Genomic DNA, 16,052 nt, shown 5'->3' with positions numbered 1-16,052 from the left:
GACCGAAAAAGAAAAAAGAGGGAAAGTCCCATCATCCCAGCCAATCCATGTAGACTTCGGGTACCGAGTCCCCACCTGCCGCATAACTAGGTCATACTAGGCCGCCATGAAACTACCTTGGAAATACTTGGCGTCACTAGCGCTCCTACTTGCTTCTCTTGTATCTCTTGTATCCCCTCGTGCCCCTGCGAGTGCGCAGCAACGAAAAAGCTCAATGCTTCAATTTCCAAGTCGTATTTATGGCTCGCCTGGTTCCTGTGCTAGAGCCAAGTTGGTATTAATACTTGGGTGTTTCTTGTACCTCAGCCCGAACGAACGACCCCTTTTGCTAATATCGCGCTTACTCTTTTACTCTCCTCCGGCTTCGCCTTGCTTTCCCGTATTCAATCTCTTTCCAAACCGAGATCTGCTTTGATCCTTCGTCTCTTCTCTCACGCATACTCTCGCCTCTTCTTCACCTCCTAGAGACTAGATCCTTCGATTTCCATGCTCACTCTGCTTCCAGCAGGGCGAGAATCCAATATAGCTCTAAACTCGTATCCATATCCATATCCATACTCATATTCATATCCATATCCATATCCATATCCATATCGTCGCCCTCACTCCCAAGCTACCACTGTGACGCCCTCCCCAGCGGTATCGAAACACTCCTCACCTTACCAGCCCTACAGTTCTATGGCTCCAATCGGTTCTCGATCGCCTCGAGAATTGTCCATGCCCTCCCCCGCGTCCCGCTTTCGACGCTTTAACCGCCCCCGAAACGGTCGGAGCCCTCCATTTAGCCCTCGAATCTCGACGTAAACGACTCGGAGCTCCTTCACCTCCACGACCACGACTAATACCATTCACCAACACCACCCACGACAAAACCCACCATTAACACCAATGGCGACCAAGTCCACCTTCGTCCCCATGCCTGAGCTCACCCCCGATGCCTCCCCGCGCTCCGGCTCCCCTGTCGACACCCTCCCTCTCCGCCCCCACCGACGCTACGGTCCCCAACTCACCGATAACACCTCCCGTCGCGTGAAGCCCTCGGACGTCGTCACCCCCTACACGCGCCACCACAAACACTCCTCTAGCTCCGGAAAATCCAAGCGCCGCGCCGTGCCCGGCCCCAACTACCACCGCCGTCCTCGTCCGCAGAACCTTGCCCTCGACGACCACGAATCCGAAGATGACTTCCTCCTCCTCGAACTAGCCGCCCGCCGTGCCGAGCGTCAACTCCACGATGCTGCTGCGTTTCCGAACGCTCGCGTGACCTCCGGTCAAGCGTACTTTCGCGATAGCGACGATGGGGAGACTACGGCCGAGGAATCGAGGTCCCCTCTGCTTGCTGCCCCTCGTCAGGTCGGAGGAGCAGCAGGGCCAGGATCGTCGTATGCGCGGCGGAGAGTGCGGAACGGCGGTGCGGAGAGGTTGAGGAGGAGGTCAACGGATTTGGGGTGGTGGCACAAGGTTATGCAGGAGCATGCCGAGCAGAAAGTCCGCGAGTGGCGCCAGACCCAGCGGTACCGTTACAACGATAACAACTATAACAACGTTGAGGGGGCCGAGTTGGATGGCATGAGGGACGTCGAGTCCGAGCCCGAGAGTGATTGGTTTAGGGATAAGGTGCTGAGCGACGACGAGGAAGATGAGGCCCGGGACTCTGCTGCGAACGTAGACCCCCGCCCATCTCCCCCACCCGACCATGCTGATGATGTTTCCCAACCCCACCTGTTGGCGCCCGTACCTGTACGCCCTTCCCCGCAGAAGCGGAAGATGATGATGAAGAAAAAGAAGATCGTCTGCGTCGTCAACGACTCGGACGATGAGGAGGGATTCGACATGGAGTTCGACGTGATGCGGAGGGCGGCGTCTCCGCCTCTGCTAGGAGATGACATCGTCTTCCCCCGGTGCGCGTCGCCCGAGGTTTGCAAGCTCTCGACCGATTTGCCCTATACGCTTCGAGCATTGGAGGAGCAGCGCCGTGATCCGACGCAGAAATGCGGACTTTGGGGCGGATACTGCTACAACAATTCCAGCTCGACGGCGCGCAGGGACACCGGAAATGTTGCTGCCGCTGCTGCTACTGGTGTTAGTGAATTTACCCCCGACTCATCGTCGTATCTTTCCATCGTCAGCCGGCAACGTCGCACTCCCGAGCAGGAACCGCCCGCGCTCTCTCCGCCACCGACGCCCGTAACGGGCGGTCTCTGGGGAAGCTTCACCAACTTGTCGGCCGCCAACCACCGCGCACCACCAACCCCGAGCACCAGCCCTCCGCAAGGCTTAGGTCTCAGCCCCTTCCAATCTCTTGGAACCTGCCCATCAAGCCGCCCTCAACCCCTCCGCTGCAACAACAAGAGCAAGCTCACCCCCGAAGAAAAAGAAGCCCGCATCGCCACCGAGTTCGACGACGCCTTCATCACCCAGGTCTACAACTACCTCACCCTCGGCTACCCCGCGTCGGCCCGCGCCTTTGATGAGGAGCTTTGCACGGCTGCCTCGCAGCTTTCCATTGACGATATGCGGTGCAACGATGAGGCTGCTCTCGCGAGGGGCTTGGTCTGGGACAATGCAGTTGACAAGGTGCCTGAGGAGAGGAGGTGTGCACGGTGGAAGGCCCTGAAGGCTTATGTGCTTGGTTGGGCGAGGGGATTGGATGATTTGGATGAGGTATCACCGGGGGTTTGGGGCGTGGGGCAGTTGGCTTGAAAGACCGGCTGGCTGCTAACAAACCAACCTCAAGGGTGTGGGTTATCTGGGCTTGATACCTTGTTTCACCTGGCTGTGGCTTTTTCTTACAGCTTGAGTTTGAGACTGGTGTCTTGTCTTCTCTTGCCCAACATTTTCCCGCTTCTGTTTTACTCTGTTTTTTTTTTTTTTTTTTTTAATCGTTTGGGGGGACTTTTTTTTTTTTTTTTGGCGGAACTGTTTCGTTTCTTGTTACAGCATAGCGTGCTGTCTTTTTCTCATAGATATCGGGCGCTCTGACTAGAGTTTTTTCATTTGTCTTGGGTTTTCATTGGAAACGGGATATATGGGCGGTTTATTTTCTTGTCATGCGGCTCACTGTATGGGCTCGCTCTGGTGACATGCATACTTTTCTTTTCTTTTCTCGGGTCTCATTCTCTGGACATGATTCCAGACAAGTTGGGTCAATAGGCGTTTCTCATTTTCTACTTCTTTTCTTTTTTCTTGCTTCTGCCTCATAGATGGGTCTGATACAGCCATAGCGCCTTAGATATATATTCCTTGGTAATATTGCTTTTTAGAGTAGATTCACCATACATATACTCGATTTGCGACTCGAGGCCTAGAAGCTTATAACTGTGATGCTCGAGACTGACGGACGGGAATGTTTGATGTGATAATTCGGTTGTTCCTATTGACATCGGCCCCCGGTTCTTTGGGGAAACGGGATCAGCCGCAGATCACAAGGGCCATGTTTTACATTTTGTTCCGCTTCTTATTGCTTTGGATTTTCGGACAGCTCGAGCACGTTTCGAAGATCTCTGTCAAGGACCAGGTCTGGAGCAAGACAGGGCATCGATGGTTTTGCGTTGTTTGTCGCGGCATTGAAGAAAAAAAAAAAAAAAAAAAAAAAAAAAAAAAAGCTTATCCTCGTCGAATTCCTTGGCCCATGATGTTGAAACAATAGAGTATTGTCGAAACTGTCGAGTCTTGCCAAGAAAGGCTTCTTCTCGTTGACGTGGTCGCGTGTGCAGAAGCGTCGAAGACACAAGCCTTGTTCTTCCCTCTGTTGTTCGCTAACATTATTACAGTACGTACTGTACCTTGTCAATCTCAGGAACCTGGATTGGCGAAATTCACCAGAATTAGCCTGGTCAAGGTACCTCAGGACAAGTAACATTACTCGATGCTCAAATCGTCACGCTTCCCAAAATTATCGATTGCGATAACGCAAGAGCGACGAACGACCAGGCCTTCCGACCACGTCGCTCCTTTTTCTTTTTCCCTCCTCCACGGCACTGGCCCCGACAAGCTGATCAAGACGTAAGAGAGGAAGAATATCTTTCTCCATTCCACGGCGCACCAGAATCTTTTACAGGTTTTTTCTTTTGGAAAGTAAAGAAAAAGAAAGGGGGGAGGGGAGAAATATGGAGCCGTCGCCCCTGACGAGGCAGCTCCCGCCCGAGGTCTTCCAGCCAAAGGTGGTGCATCTTTACGAGTCGCTCTTTAAGGTGAAAATGTCCTTGCTGGTCTTGAATCGACAATATCTAGCCTTGCGTTGGATTGCCACCAACTTGATTCCCTATCGCACAGTTGCACCCGCCCTTGCATACTACCTTGAGCTCTCAACAGTTTAAAGGACTTAGACCAGCTAATGCACTCGCCATATCTAGGACGATGAAGACGACGGCGAGAAATCTGAAGGCTTTTGGCGCGAATTCTTCCTCCTACGCCCCGACCGCCCTTCCCTCAAGCGCATTCTCGACGCCCTAAACCCGACCGACCTCCTCCACCTCGAAACCCAGACACGATCCCTCTTTTCGACAGCCGTGGCCGTGGCTAAAGATGGGAGGAACGACTCCGATATCCATGCCCTCGAGGTCCGTTCTTGCTCCTTCTATCCCCCTTTACTCTTCGAATCCCCGATAGTAATAAAAAAGAATAACAATCTCTTACACTGCGCATATAGACTCTGAGCGTATTCCTGTCCTGCGTGCTGTCGAAAAAGTACGCGCACCCGAGCTCGGCCATCATTGCTCTGCTGGCGGGGATTGATAATGTCGACGCGGTGTTGACGGAGTTTGTGGGCGCCATGGACGGCATAGCCCGCTCGGGGAGGAAACCTTGTACGTTCATGGCTGGGCCTTAAGTTGTCGCGAAGTTGAGTTTTCTTGCTGATGGTCATAGTCGAGCTACGGCAGAAGGCGGTCGAGGTTCTGCTTGCGTTTACGGCTGGGGCTCACCAGACTACCTTGTTGACCTATCTCATCCAACGGGATCTTTTCCCCTCCATAATGAAGGTACAACCACACCTCGGCATTTGTCGTCTTTCTTTTCGTTCCGGAGGCTAACAGAAATGTTACCCCCACCAGTTCATCCAAGACTGCGACTCAGCGCAATCCATCGTTCAACCCTTCACCCTCCTCGGCCTCCTCGCCAACTACAACAAGTTCGAGTTCCAGAACCCCTACCAACTCCGCCTCAGCGACTTCGTCAACGAGGCGACGATACAAAAGATCATACGGTGTGTCGGCGCTACGTGCCAGAAGCTGAGGGGCCAGTATGTCGACGTCCAGGATGATATTCCTGAGGCGTGGTCGCTCAGTAGTACACTTACGATGATTGGGTTGGGGGCTATCGCTCCTGGGAAGAAGCCGGAAAGGAAAAAGGTGTATGACGCTGAAACCGTGAAGAGGATGTTTACGGAGCTGTGAGTCTTACCCCGTCGTCCCGATATCTCTACAGATCGGAAGGGAGACGTCTTCCCCTGCTAACTCGCTTCGCTTCAGACCAGGCGTAGAGGCAGCGATATTGCTCGCGACGTATGATTTCACGCACGTCAACAAGCTCTTCTGCATAAACCTCATAACGCTCCCTCCAGAAAAGGATGGCGAGCAACCTTTCGCCAGCTACCTCTCTCTCACATCCTACCTCCTCCATCATGCCTACCTCTCATCGCGAACGACGCACTACTCCCACCTGAGCCTAATGGTGTTCCGACTCCTCATCGAAGACGCCAGCATATGCCGGCGCATATGCAGCGACGACAGCAAAACGACGGTCCGGCTCTGCCGCCAGCGCCAACCGCACCTCCCCCTCGTAAAAGGCGAGCGTCCGCTAGCAGCAGCGCTCCTCGACACCATGATGGACGGCATCAACCACAACCTCCGGCGGCGGCTCGACGTCGGGCTCTACACGCTCTGCGTGGGCATAACGCTGCGCATCCTCTCGTACATGTCGCGCACGAAGACGCGGCTTGCCTACCACTGGGCTGAGCTCTTCCGGTCGCTGCTGTCGCTGATCCGCTTCTTGACGACGTACACGGCCGACGTCAAGGACCTGCCCAACGTCGGCACGTTGCTCGATCACGTGGTCAACGTGCTCGCGTTGGCGCTGTCGGCTGGAGAATCGTTCCTGCCGACGCCGGCGGCGTACGATGATTTGTTTTACAAAGTGGTCGAGACGGGGGATGTGCTGGTTAAGTTTAGGGATAATTTCGGGCTAGGGAGTCGGAATAGTAATTCGATTGATACGCTTGTTAGCGTGAGCACGCACTATAAGCAGATGCTCGCGGATGGAGGGGGAGGAGGGGCTAAGAAGGGCAGGCAGCAGTTGACGAGCTTGCAGGTGGCGGAGGTGATTAAGCAGGGGTATGAGACGCTGAGCATTCAGGCGACGGAAGGGCTGGATAGGTGGGAGAGGTTTAGGGAGGCGGATGAGAGGACGCTGTTGAAGAAGATGGCGAGGGAGGCGGTGGGGGATGTGAGGTTGTCTGTAGAGGTAGATGTGTAGCGGTGCGGCAGGGTTGTTGTAGGGTTGTGTTTGATGTAATGAAAATGAGCATCTGTTTTAGGCGTGAGAATTTGCTCTCCTCGGAGCTGCTTGATGGGGAAGAAACATTTTGACGAAGCTTCACGCAATCTTTGTGTATTGACCTGGAGGAAGGAAGGACCCTTTTGGCCCCCCTCTTACGTCACAGGGGCATCTTCACTGGCAAGGGAGAGCCCGTTGGAATGGGACGAACGGTACGAAGGGTACCTTGGAGGCTCGAATCCAGGTTTTAGTGCAATAAGCAGCGTTCTAATTCGATATTCGATCTGCCTGCATCAATAATGCCCGGACGATGGAGTCAGTCGAGTACCCTGACGGGTCCGAGTCCTCGGAAGTGTATTGCATTTGGCGACGCTGCTATTGGGGAGTCTCCCCCAAGTCTAATCTTATCGCGGTCTGATTCTTTTAGTCAGGCGGCGTTTGGTTCAGTCATTTCCAAGGACTCCATCGTCTTCCGCGGAAGAAAGCTCAGCAAACTGTGGAACTGTGGAACCCTGGTGGGCAAGTGGCAAGGGCAGGCAAGGGCAGAACAAGGTCCGACGTGACAAATAGCTGCGTGCCCATTGGTCGCTTGGGAGACAAATCAGTCACACTGTATCCAGAATGTCCGGTACTGTGGTACTTCTTAATGGTCGCTGATCCCTACCATTTTCGCCCTTTTCTTGCTTCTGTCCAGTTGTATTTGTTCGTTGCAGCTCGGAGCCGAGCTCTACTTTTCTGGTTCGATTTCTCATCCAACAAAAAGCATCCCCAAGACTCCATTGTCCCGTTCTGCATCACCACCTTTACAAATAAACCCTCTTTCTTCCTACAAGTTCCACGAAAGCCAAGCCGCAACTTCTCGAATACCCGGAAAATAACAGACCTCTCGCGCAGTCTCGGCAATGCGCCAACAACCTCGTCTCCATCGATAGCATCTCCGATTTTTCCCCTCGCCCACACAACATTTTGAGCGTCGTTTTTCCAACAACATATTTCCGATCCAAGCCGACCCACCACCCACCACATTTTTTTTTCCCTCTCTCATATCTCTTCCAAACACAACCAAAACCAGACACAACACAACAATGTTCGCACGACAGACCGTAACACGGACGGTGGTGCATTCCACGCGTCTCCTCCGGCTCCCCGCCCAAGCCGGCAGACGATGGATCATGGAATCGAGGACAGCAACGCCCTCCTCCGCGCCGCCGCCCTACGATTTCCCCGCAGCCTGGTACAGCAGCGCCGCCGAGGCCACCACACCCAGCGTCACTTCTGCCGCCACTGCAGCCGCTGCCAAGGCGCTTCCTCGAGCCTATCCCCTCGGGCCACCGATGCCACCCTCCCCAGCTCCCCAGGAACGTGAAGAAGCCTCTGCCGCCACCGAGGTCCCAACGCCGAAGCAAACCTCCGCAGCCACCACCACCACATCCACGCAAGAACAAAAGCCCAAACCAGCGCGCCGCTCCTTCCGCGCGCTACGGCCCCGCAAAGCCGCTATGACGCTCTCGCCCGACGCCGTCCGCGAGCTGCGCCGGCTTCTCGACCTGCCCGAACCGAAGCTCATCAAGGTCGGTGTCAAGCAAAAGGGGTGCAGCGGGCTCGCGTACGATCTCGAGTATGTCGACAAGCCGGGGGCGTTGGACGAGGTGGTGGAACAGGATGGGGTCAAGCTGGTTATTGATAATCGGGCTTTGATGAGTGTTATTGGGAGTGAGATGCATTGGCAGGAGGATATGTTGAGTCAGAAGTTTGTGTTTCGGAACCCGAATATCAGTGAGTTTTCGATCTCTTTGTCACCCTCCCTTTCTTTTTCGTTGCTTGGTGTTAAGGAAGAGTTCATACTAACTTTTTTTTGACAGAACAATCTTGCGGCTGTGGTGAGTCTTTCATGGTATGAGTGTTGAATTCACTCAATTCATGAAGAGACATGTCCTTTGGGCGAAGCAATACGCTCACCTGGCAAGATGAGGTCCCAGAGACTATTCCCCTCCAGGCAGACACGAATTTGATCGGTTCATGCCCACATCGTTTCGGTGGCTATCAAAAATATGGATTGCAAATATCGAAATTTCCTTGCTTTTGTTTTTTTTCTTCTTCCTGAGATTCGGCTCTAGGGAGCCCTCTATGTATCTTTATTCATCATTCTTGGCGCAGGAATCGCATCATGAGGCGTTTGGGGTAGAAATCGAGGGTTGCCCGGTATGGGCCGGTAGATATCGTCAATTGACCAACTCTTCACAATTAATTCATCGATAAGAAGGACGCTGTAGGCATATGGCCTACGAGCATGCATTGTGCCTTGGGAGCATGGCGTAGCAACTCCTGGCTGGCGGCATTTGGCGTTCGTCCTGTTTCGTAGCAGATGCGAGATTCTGGACCTCGGGTAGTTTACTTAACTAGGTTCTCGTAATATGTCACTGTGAATGGGATATTCCTACTCTAGAGAGGTAATTGATCCGATTCCCATAAATATCATCCAATTCCCCATCTCTGACTTTTGGGCTCATCTCGAATTCGGAGAGCGCTGAGGGAAGGCTCAAAGTGGTGGCGATGACGACACTTTTCTCCGGCTCAGGAAGCCAGCTCAGGAAGCCAGCTCTGGAAGCCAGCCGCCACCACCTGCCACAAGGCGCCACCCCAGTGCCACCAAAAGTTTCAATGATTCATCCACGGCACGCGTCAAGTTTCTAGAAACCACCCGTGTTCCCCTTCTAAAAAAAAGAGCCCAACAAGGAGAGACCATCAAATTTATTTTCAGCTTTGATCGAGCATATCTCTATCTCCATTACCTTTTTTTGGTGCACACGGAAGCTTCCCCACAAACCTCAATGCTATCAATTCCACTCCTACAACCGTGAGCAACCACCTCCTGAAGAAAGGGAAAGAAGAAGATCCCCCCCAAAAAGACTAAAAATGATCATCGATTGTCCGGCTTGCAACAAGCCCGTCAAAGACTCCAATATCAACAAGCACCTCGACTCCCTCTGCAAAGACTTCATCGCCGACACCAACACCTCCCAACCAAACGGCAACCAATCCTCCTCCTCCTCCTCCGGAAATGCCCCCCTAAACGGCACTGCTGCCCGTACGAACGGCACCACATCCTCCTCTACCTCCTCGCAAAAACGACCCGCCGCAGCCGCCTTCTTCCAAACACCCTCAGCAAAACGCTCCGCGACCCCCTCGCGCCCCAATCCGAGCAGCCAAACGCCCAAAGAACCCCCCAAGCTAGCAGGCCAAAAACGAAGCTTCGAAGATGGCCCCGGGAGCAACAGCTCGCCGCTAGCCGAAACGCAAGGCCGCGTCGGCGCCCTAACCATCTCGCCCGCGAACACCCCCACGGCGGCCAAAAAGTCCAAGACGAACCGCGCGGCGCCGCTGGCGGAGCGCATGAGGCCTGATACCCTCGACGACGTGTTCGGGCAGGAACTTGTGGGGCCCAACGGCGTGCTGCGGTCGCTCATCGAGACGGATCGGTTGCCGTCCATGATACTCTGGGGAGCTTCGGGGACGGGCAAGACGACGATTGCGAGGTGTATAGCGCGGATGGTAGGGTCGCGGTTTATCGAGATACATGCGACGAGCACGGGTGTGGCGGAGGTGAAGAAGCTGTTTCAGGATGCGGCGAATGAGTTGGGCTTGACGGGGCGCAAGACGATTATTTTCTGCGATGAGATCCATAGGTTTACGAAGGCGCAGCAAGACGTGTTTCTTAAGCCGGTCGAGGCGGGGACGGTCATACTTATTGGGGCCACGACGGAGAACCCATCCTTTAGGGTGGTGGGAGCCTTACTTTCGCGGTGTAGGACGTTTACGTTGGAGAAGTTGACGACGGAGCACATCAATGCCATCCTAAGGAGGGCTCTCAAGGCCGAGGAGGAAGATGAGAGCGAGGCGAGACGAGTTTCGCCGCTGCTGGACGACGAGATGTTGAATTACCTGGCGGCCTTCAGTGACGGCGACGCGCGGACGGCTCTCAACCTCCTCGAGATGGCTCTGTCACTAACGCGGCAAAAGGGGGAAAACATCACAAAGGAGGGTATCAAGGCATCTCTCACGAAAACGCTCGTCTACGATAGGGCAGGCGACCAACACTACGACACCATCTCCGCCTTCCACAAATCCATCCGAGGCAACGACCCCGACGCCGCCCTTTACTACCTCGCACGGATGCTCCAATCCGGTGAAGACCCGCTCTTCATCGCGCGACGCCTCGTAGTCGTGGCCTCCGAAGACGTCGGCCTAGCCGACAACTCGATGCTGTCGCTGGCGACGGCGACCTACACGGCGACGCAGCAAATCGGCATGCCCGAGGCGCGTATCCCTCTGGCGCACTGCACCGTGGCGCTGTGCCTGGCCCCCAAGTCGACGAGGGCGTACCGCGGATTGAATAATGCCCTTTCAGCGCTCAAGGAGCCCGGGGTCGCGGCGTTGCCGGTGCCGTTGCATTTGAGGAATGCGCCGACGAGGTTGATGCAGGATCTGGGGTACGGCGGGGAGTATAAGTACCCGCCGAATTATAAGGATGGGAGGGTGAGGCAGCAGTATGTGCCGGATCAGTTGGTGGGGAGGCAGTTTTTGGAGGATAGGGATTTGGGGACGGCGATTGATCCGGATTTGGTCATGGAGGAGGCTTGAGCGAGGATGTTCGCTGAGGACGATGGGTTGTATTAGACGTTTGCGCATAAGAGTCATCTCATCAAGTTGGGAATTGTATAGAAGAAATGCCTGGGTGGAAACTGGATACCCGAATGAAGAATCACAAATGTATATCAGATACTCATGGTGGTCCTTGGGCATGCCAAAGGTCGAAGTGGCAGTCAAACTAAGGCCAACTCTCGCTTGGAGTAATGGCTTCTGCGTAGGAGACGGGAGGTGTTGGGTGGGGTGGATGGGCGGCAATGGTAAGAAGCGCTTCTCTGCCCTGGCCTCATTCTCGCTGCATTGCTTTGTCCTACAAGCCGCTGCCCCTGCTGCGAAGGCCCTGGTGGTAAAATGATGTAGCTCAACGGTAGCCTCTCACTTTCAATCAAAATCAAACAGTACATGACCCTCTGCCGGCTTACGCCGAGATACCGGCAGAATGGACACCGGGCCGGGCAGGCCGACCCAAGCCCAAGCCGCAACCGACTCACGGCCCAAAAAGGTCAAATGGTATCGATTTCTAACGACTCAATGGTCCCGTCCGCCGATGTCGTGAACACTATCTTCCACGGACCATCTTTGCAATGACTAGAGTGCCACGCACTATTCCGTGGGCAAGTGTGAGAACACTTTAATGGGGCAATATTCAGTTGGGTTAATAAATGCCGCCACTTCGTAGAAGATTGCACGAGCTTTAACGGGAGGTCGGGCCTTCGATTTCCACCTTTTCAGGTGGTATTTATCGCAAATCTAATGGCGAGCGCTGGGCTTGGAAATAGCTATAGCTCTAAGTTTACGGGGACACTACCGCCCAATTCTTGTAGCCGCATCTCCCACATCGGTACTCGTAGGATTGTGTGTAGACGTGCCCGTATACGAGTGTTTTGAGTGCGAGTTCTAAGACGTGTGGCGAATGGGGTGTTGGATTTTGGCAGTCCTTGTAACAACGAAGACAAGGAAGGGCGGTAAACGGTCCGCACCCGGCCGCCCTGCCCCCTTCGTCTGCTTCGTCGGTGTTCGCTTCTCTTTGATGATCTACTTCACTCTCATCCTGCTCTTCACCCGTACTTGCGTCTTCACTCGTCGTCTCGCTGGCTTCATCCTCCCTCTCTGCTCTACCGGCTTCACTTGCCTCATCTTCTTCGCTTTCCTCGTCTTCTCCACTTGTCTCGCCTCCTTCGTCAGTTTCGCCCATCGCTTGCTCATCGCATCAATCATCTGATCTGCTGGATCCGGCACTCTCGGGAATTACTGAGCCTCGTCGACGAGAATATTCGCTTTCGGCATCCTGCCCGCTGTGCGCAGACTCAGAATGCATGGATACCGTGGTCCTACTAGCCGCCCTGGGGCTAGCTCCAAGTGCATCATCTGGAATCGTTTCCTCTCCAAACACACTTCGACGCAGGCATTCGGTATTGCCCGAACTAGCAACATCGAGAACGGTATGTCCACATTGACCAGCGCATCGTGGGAGAGGCTTCAAGCTACATCGGCGCCTAGGAGTACGTATGCCGCCCTTGCAATCAGGGTCTGCTTGGGAAACAGTCAACGGGAGGCATAAGGGTGGCCGTTCGATGCGCTCTGCAGTGCCCAGCATCAATAAAACAGCGTGGTCGCATGGCTGGTCTTGACAAAAACCCTGTGGAGGATGAAGGTCTGAGTGTTACTGTCCAACAAGATGCGTTGAATGCAGAAACCTAAAACGTCATCCACCTCTCTATACGCTGTGTTCCGTGGGACCAGTACGTCGACTTCGGGGAGAATGGGAATCGATGGCGTCGACGACGCGCCCAAGGTCTCAGAAGCCGATGAGGAAAGTTCAGAAGCATTATCGGTCTCCACTATGTAGTTGACAAGCTCTTGGGCATCTGTAAGCGGCATATCTGCGCTGCCTGGAGCACCGCCAACGAGACTCGCTCGGATGATCCTGCGCCGTCATCGCTCCCCGAGGCGCCGGAACCGTAGGTATCCACGAAGGCGGCGTTAGCAGTGAATACTGCTACTTGGCCGTTGGGGAATTCAACCTCGACGGTGTCTCACCCTTCAGAGCCGTCAATTGAGACCAGATCCTCCCGCGTTTGAATTTCAGCAGGGAGCTCGGCAGTGCTAGAGTCAGGCTGCTCACCCATAGCGAGACCTTGATCTACGACCTGGTGAGTCTCATCTGGGGCGTCACAACCCCGTGTAGTTCCCCGAGCTTCCTCCGAATGTGTTGCCTCAATGGGTGTAGATGCTTGATCGGCAAGCCAGCCTTCAACTTGTGCCACAGAATCTCGGCTTCTCAGTCCTCGGCCACTAGGCTGGCTCAAACTCTGTCATCGTTGCCCCTGTCGTTCCCCGCGTCGTTCTCTCTGCCGCTGTTCATCGACAGTTGACCCAGGGGCTTCGGCCGCCCGAACTCGCACACGCTCTTTTCGAAGGCGGCTCCGAATCTGTTTTCTCAGGGCTTTAAAGTCTGCGAGCTGGCCGCATACTTTACCACTGAGATCCCGGAGCATCTGCTCGGTTGTTGATTGACTGCCCAAATCGTCAGCACGTTCATGAGGGGGAGAAAATCAGGCACAACTCACTCAAAGCTATTTAATGCGATAGCGGCCATCGTCACAGCCAGTTGGAAAATATCCACGACGCGGTGCACGTTTTCAATGCGACGGCGAATGTCTTCCTTGTTGTAGACAAATAAATATCCCTTGAATTGCCTTTTAAACCACTGCGACATGCGCTCTACCTTGCTTTTGTCCAAAGCGTATTTCTTCAGGAAGTCCATAACTTCTTCGGCAATGTCTTCCATCATCTTGGCACAGACATCGACAAGGGACTTATATTGCCCAAGCTCTTCCTTGACATTGAGACACTTGAGCTTATCCTCGGGAAGATTTCGAAGCGGGCCAGGGAGAGCTTCAACAAACTAGAGCGGGTGCACACTCAGCCTCACCTTCTCAAGCATCTTCAAGGACGTGATATATTCTTCCCAAAGGCCCTGTGCGTCACGCATCTTGTCACCAAACTCATAGGCCTTAGCGACGACGTTGGCGATGGCTGTGCAGCTAGCGATTACGCCGACGACCTCCATTTTCGTCTGGCTCAGCTGGAGTTGCGGCCAGCCATCGTATGAAGATTGAGAGAATCGAGGTGTACAGTAGTGTATAATGCTCTGGGGCCTGTCGGAATTAGCCAGGGCTACCTCGCCTTTATCAGGTGCGGATCCTCGATTGTTAGAAAACTCTCCCCAGCGCAAATCAGCCATGGCGTTCTGCCCACGCTCTTATGACACCATATTGGTGGAGATGAATTTGTACACTTTCAAGCGGCGCAGCATCAGTGGAGGCGGTGCTTCATGAGACGACCGAAGTCTTCCCGAGCGCCATGGTAAATCGCGCTATGCCATCCTCGTCGTATGAGCAACGTTGAAACCGGCAAAGCGTCGGTCGTGTGTCTGCGGATTGGTGGGCTCTCTAGCACCTTGGACTCGGAGGTAGACCGAAGTCTTCTCCTCCGCCACACCTTGTGGCTGTTAACTTTCCCTGGCGTTGCAAAGCGTCGGGGACGCCAATAAGGCGCGATGGAGTCGCGCTTGAGGCGGCGTAAAAGGCTATAACGTGTTTCAACAGCGCGGGCCACCAAGGTAGACTTGAGTCACTTGACTAACAAAGTGTTTAACCTTGGGATAGAGACTGGCGGCGTTCGTCTCCTCTTCCCATACGTAGGCGCTATATAACAAATCTATGTTACTACTTGATACCTATGCAATAGATATTGACTCTGATCTCTCAGCCCTGAGAAAAATGGCGGCTAATTACAAGACCAAAGTAGAAAGACCTGTTGATGAATATATCCCGGATCTTTGTTTTCTCCATTATTCTCCAGCCAGGTTCAAGAGCAGCCCAAGGGAGAAACTTCATTAGCCGACCCATCCTCTAAGTGACGCACTCGACGGAAGACTTGGGATCAGGTGTAGCCAAGCATTCATGGCGGGTCTTATGCTCTCATGCTTGTCACCCATTTATAACACTGGACTGCATCGCATAAACCCAAAGCCTCCGCCTCCTCTCAGTCACTCTTGTGCCTACTAAACACCCCAAGGCATTCTCTTGCGGCTCCAGTGTCCTGTTGTTGTGTAAATCAGTGTCGTTGACAGCGCCGTTGAACCTTTCCTAAAGGTGAAGCACAAAACGAGCAATCTTAGTGCTGGCTGTATTGGCGGACTCTTTATAAGGCAGACACAGATAAGGTTCTGGCACATACGACCATAGCTCGTAGACAACTGAGGGTCCCGTCCGCTCCCCTATACATAAGCTACGAAGCGCCAGACTAGTAGTTGGGTCGGTGACGACCAGCGAATCCCTGGCGTTGTATGTTCTTTTTGTCGCCCTTGTTTTCGTTTGCTTTCTTTTTGGCTGCTTTGTTCGGCCACATCAACCAAGCGGCCTTCATTAAGTCCGACGACGAACGGAGGTTGGAATTTGTAAGCCGGAGCAAGACATGGATTAGGATTACAAAACACCTCGCTGTCGCATCGCGCAGGTGTAGTAATCTATATTTCAGGAACAAATACGAACAAGGTCATAACCATTCAAGGTATCATTGATTTACTTTGGGACCACGGAACGTCATCGACTTGGCAGTTCCATATGGCACTATGTAGCTATACGCTAGAATCTGGCAGGGTTATGACGCTATGGAAATAGGAGATTACAATTTCCGGTTGTATTTTGCCTCCACCTTTTCGTTTCTCTCCAAGGAGAGTTGAAGGGATAGTAGAGAAATGGGAATACACCACACACAAAGTATAAAGTGTACATAACCCTAGGCCGATGGGAAAGACGAAGCATGACAGAAGCCGCCTCGTGTGCTCTGCTCGCTGTCACTTGTATGTTTAACGATTGACTTGTCTTATGGCACGCTTCGCT

The 16,052-nt window shown here is 53.6% G+C and overlaps 3 protein-coding genes and 2 pseudogenes across 3 annotated transcripts; 4 read left to right on the top strand and 1 right to left on the bottom strand.

Moving 5' to 3' along the window:
• Window positions 1–888: 888 nt before the first annotated feature.
• Window positions 889–2,703, top strand: SAPIO_CDS1755 (annotated as a pseudogene; the record flags this gene model as incomplete).
• Window positions 2,704–4,109: 1,406 nt separating this feature from the next.
• On the top strand, window positions 4,110–6,474 carry SAPIO_CDS1754 (Uncharacterized protein; the record flags this gene model as incomplete). The annotated part of the gene is made up of 6 exons (XM_016784948.1): window positions 4,110–4,193; window positions 4,356–4,562; window positions 4,652–4,808; window positions 4,870–4,982; window positions 5,055–5,392; window positions 5,472–6,474. The coding sequence occupies 6 exons, from the start codon at window positions 4,110–4,112 to the stop codon at window positions 6,472–6,474; spliced, it is 1,902 nt and encodes a 633-aa protein (XP_016645245.1).
• A 1,106-nt stretch (window positions 6,475–7,580) lies between these two features.
• On the top strand, window positions 7,581–8,395 carry SAPIO_CDS1753 (putative Iron-sulfur cluster assembly accessory protein Isa1; the record flags this gene model as incomplete). Its single annotated transcript, XM_016784947.1, has 2 exons — window positions 7,581–8,271; window positions 8,358–8,395. 2 exons carry the CDS (start codon window positions 7,581–7,583, stop codon window positions 8,393–8,395), a joined length of 729 nt encoding a protein of 242 aa, XP_016645244.1.
• A 1,016-nt stretch (window positions 8,396–9,411) lies between these two features.
• SAPIO_CDS1752 lies at window positions 9,412–11,136 on the top strand (annotated as a pseudogene; the record flags this gene model as incomplete).
• A 1,602-nt stretch (window positions 11,137–12,738) lies between these two features.
• On the bottom strand, window positions 12,739–14,215 carry SAPIO_CDS1751 (uncharacterized protein; the record flags this gene model as incomplete). Its single annotated transcript, XM_016784946.1, has 5 exons — window positions 12,739–13,069; window positions 13,183–13,292; window positions 13,617–13,659; window positions 13,713–14,002; window positions 14,078–14,215. The coding sequence occupies 5 exons, from the start codon at window positions 14,213–14,215 to the stop codon at window positions 12,739–12,741; spliced, it is 912 nt and encodes a 303-aa protein (XP_016645243.1).
• Window positions 14,216–16,052: the final 1,837 nt, after the last annotated feature.

The sequence above is a fragment of the Scedosporium apiospermum genome, assembly GCF_000732125.1.
Source record: "Scedosporium apiospermum strain IHEM 14462 chromosome Unknown SEQ_SAPIO_0077, whole genome shotgun sequence".
NCBI classification, from domain to species: domain Eukaryota; kingdom Fungi; phylum Ascomycota; class Sordariomycetes; order Microascales; family Microascaceae; genus Scedosporium; species Scedosporium apiospermum.
Note: the sequence above shows the minus strand (reverse complement) of the source record. Positions and strands in the feature narration are given on the sequence as shown.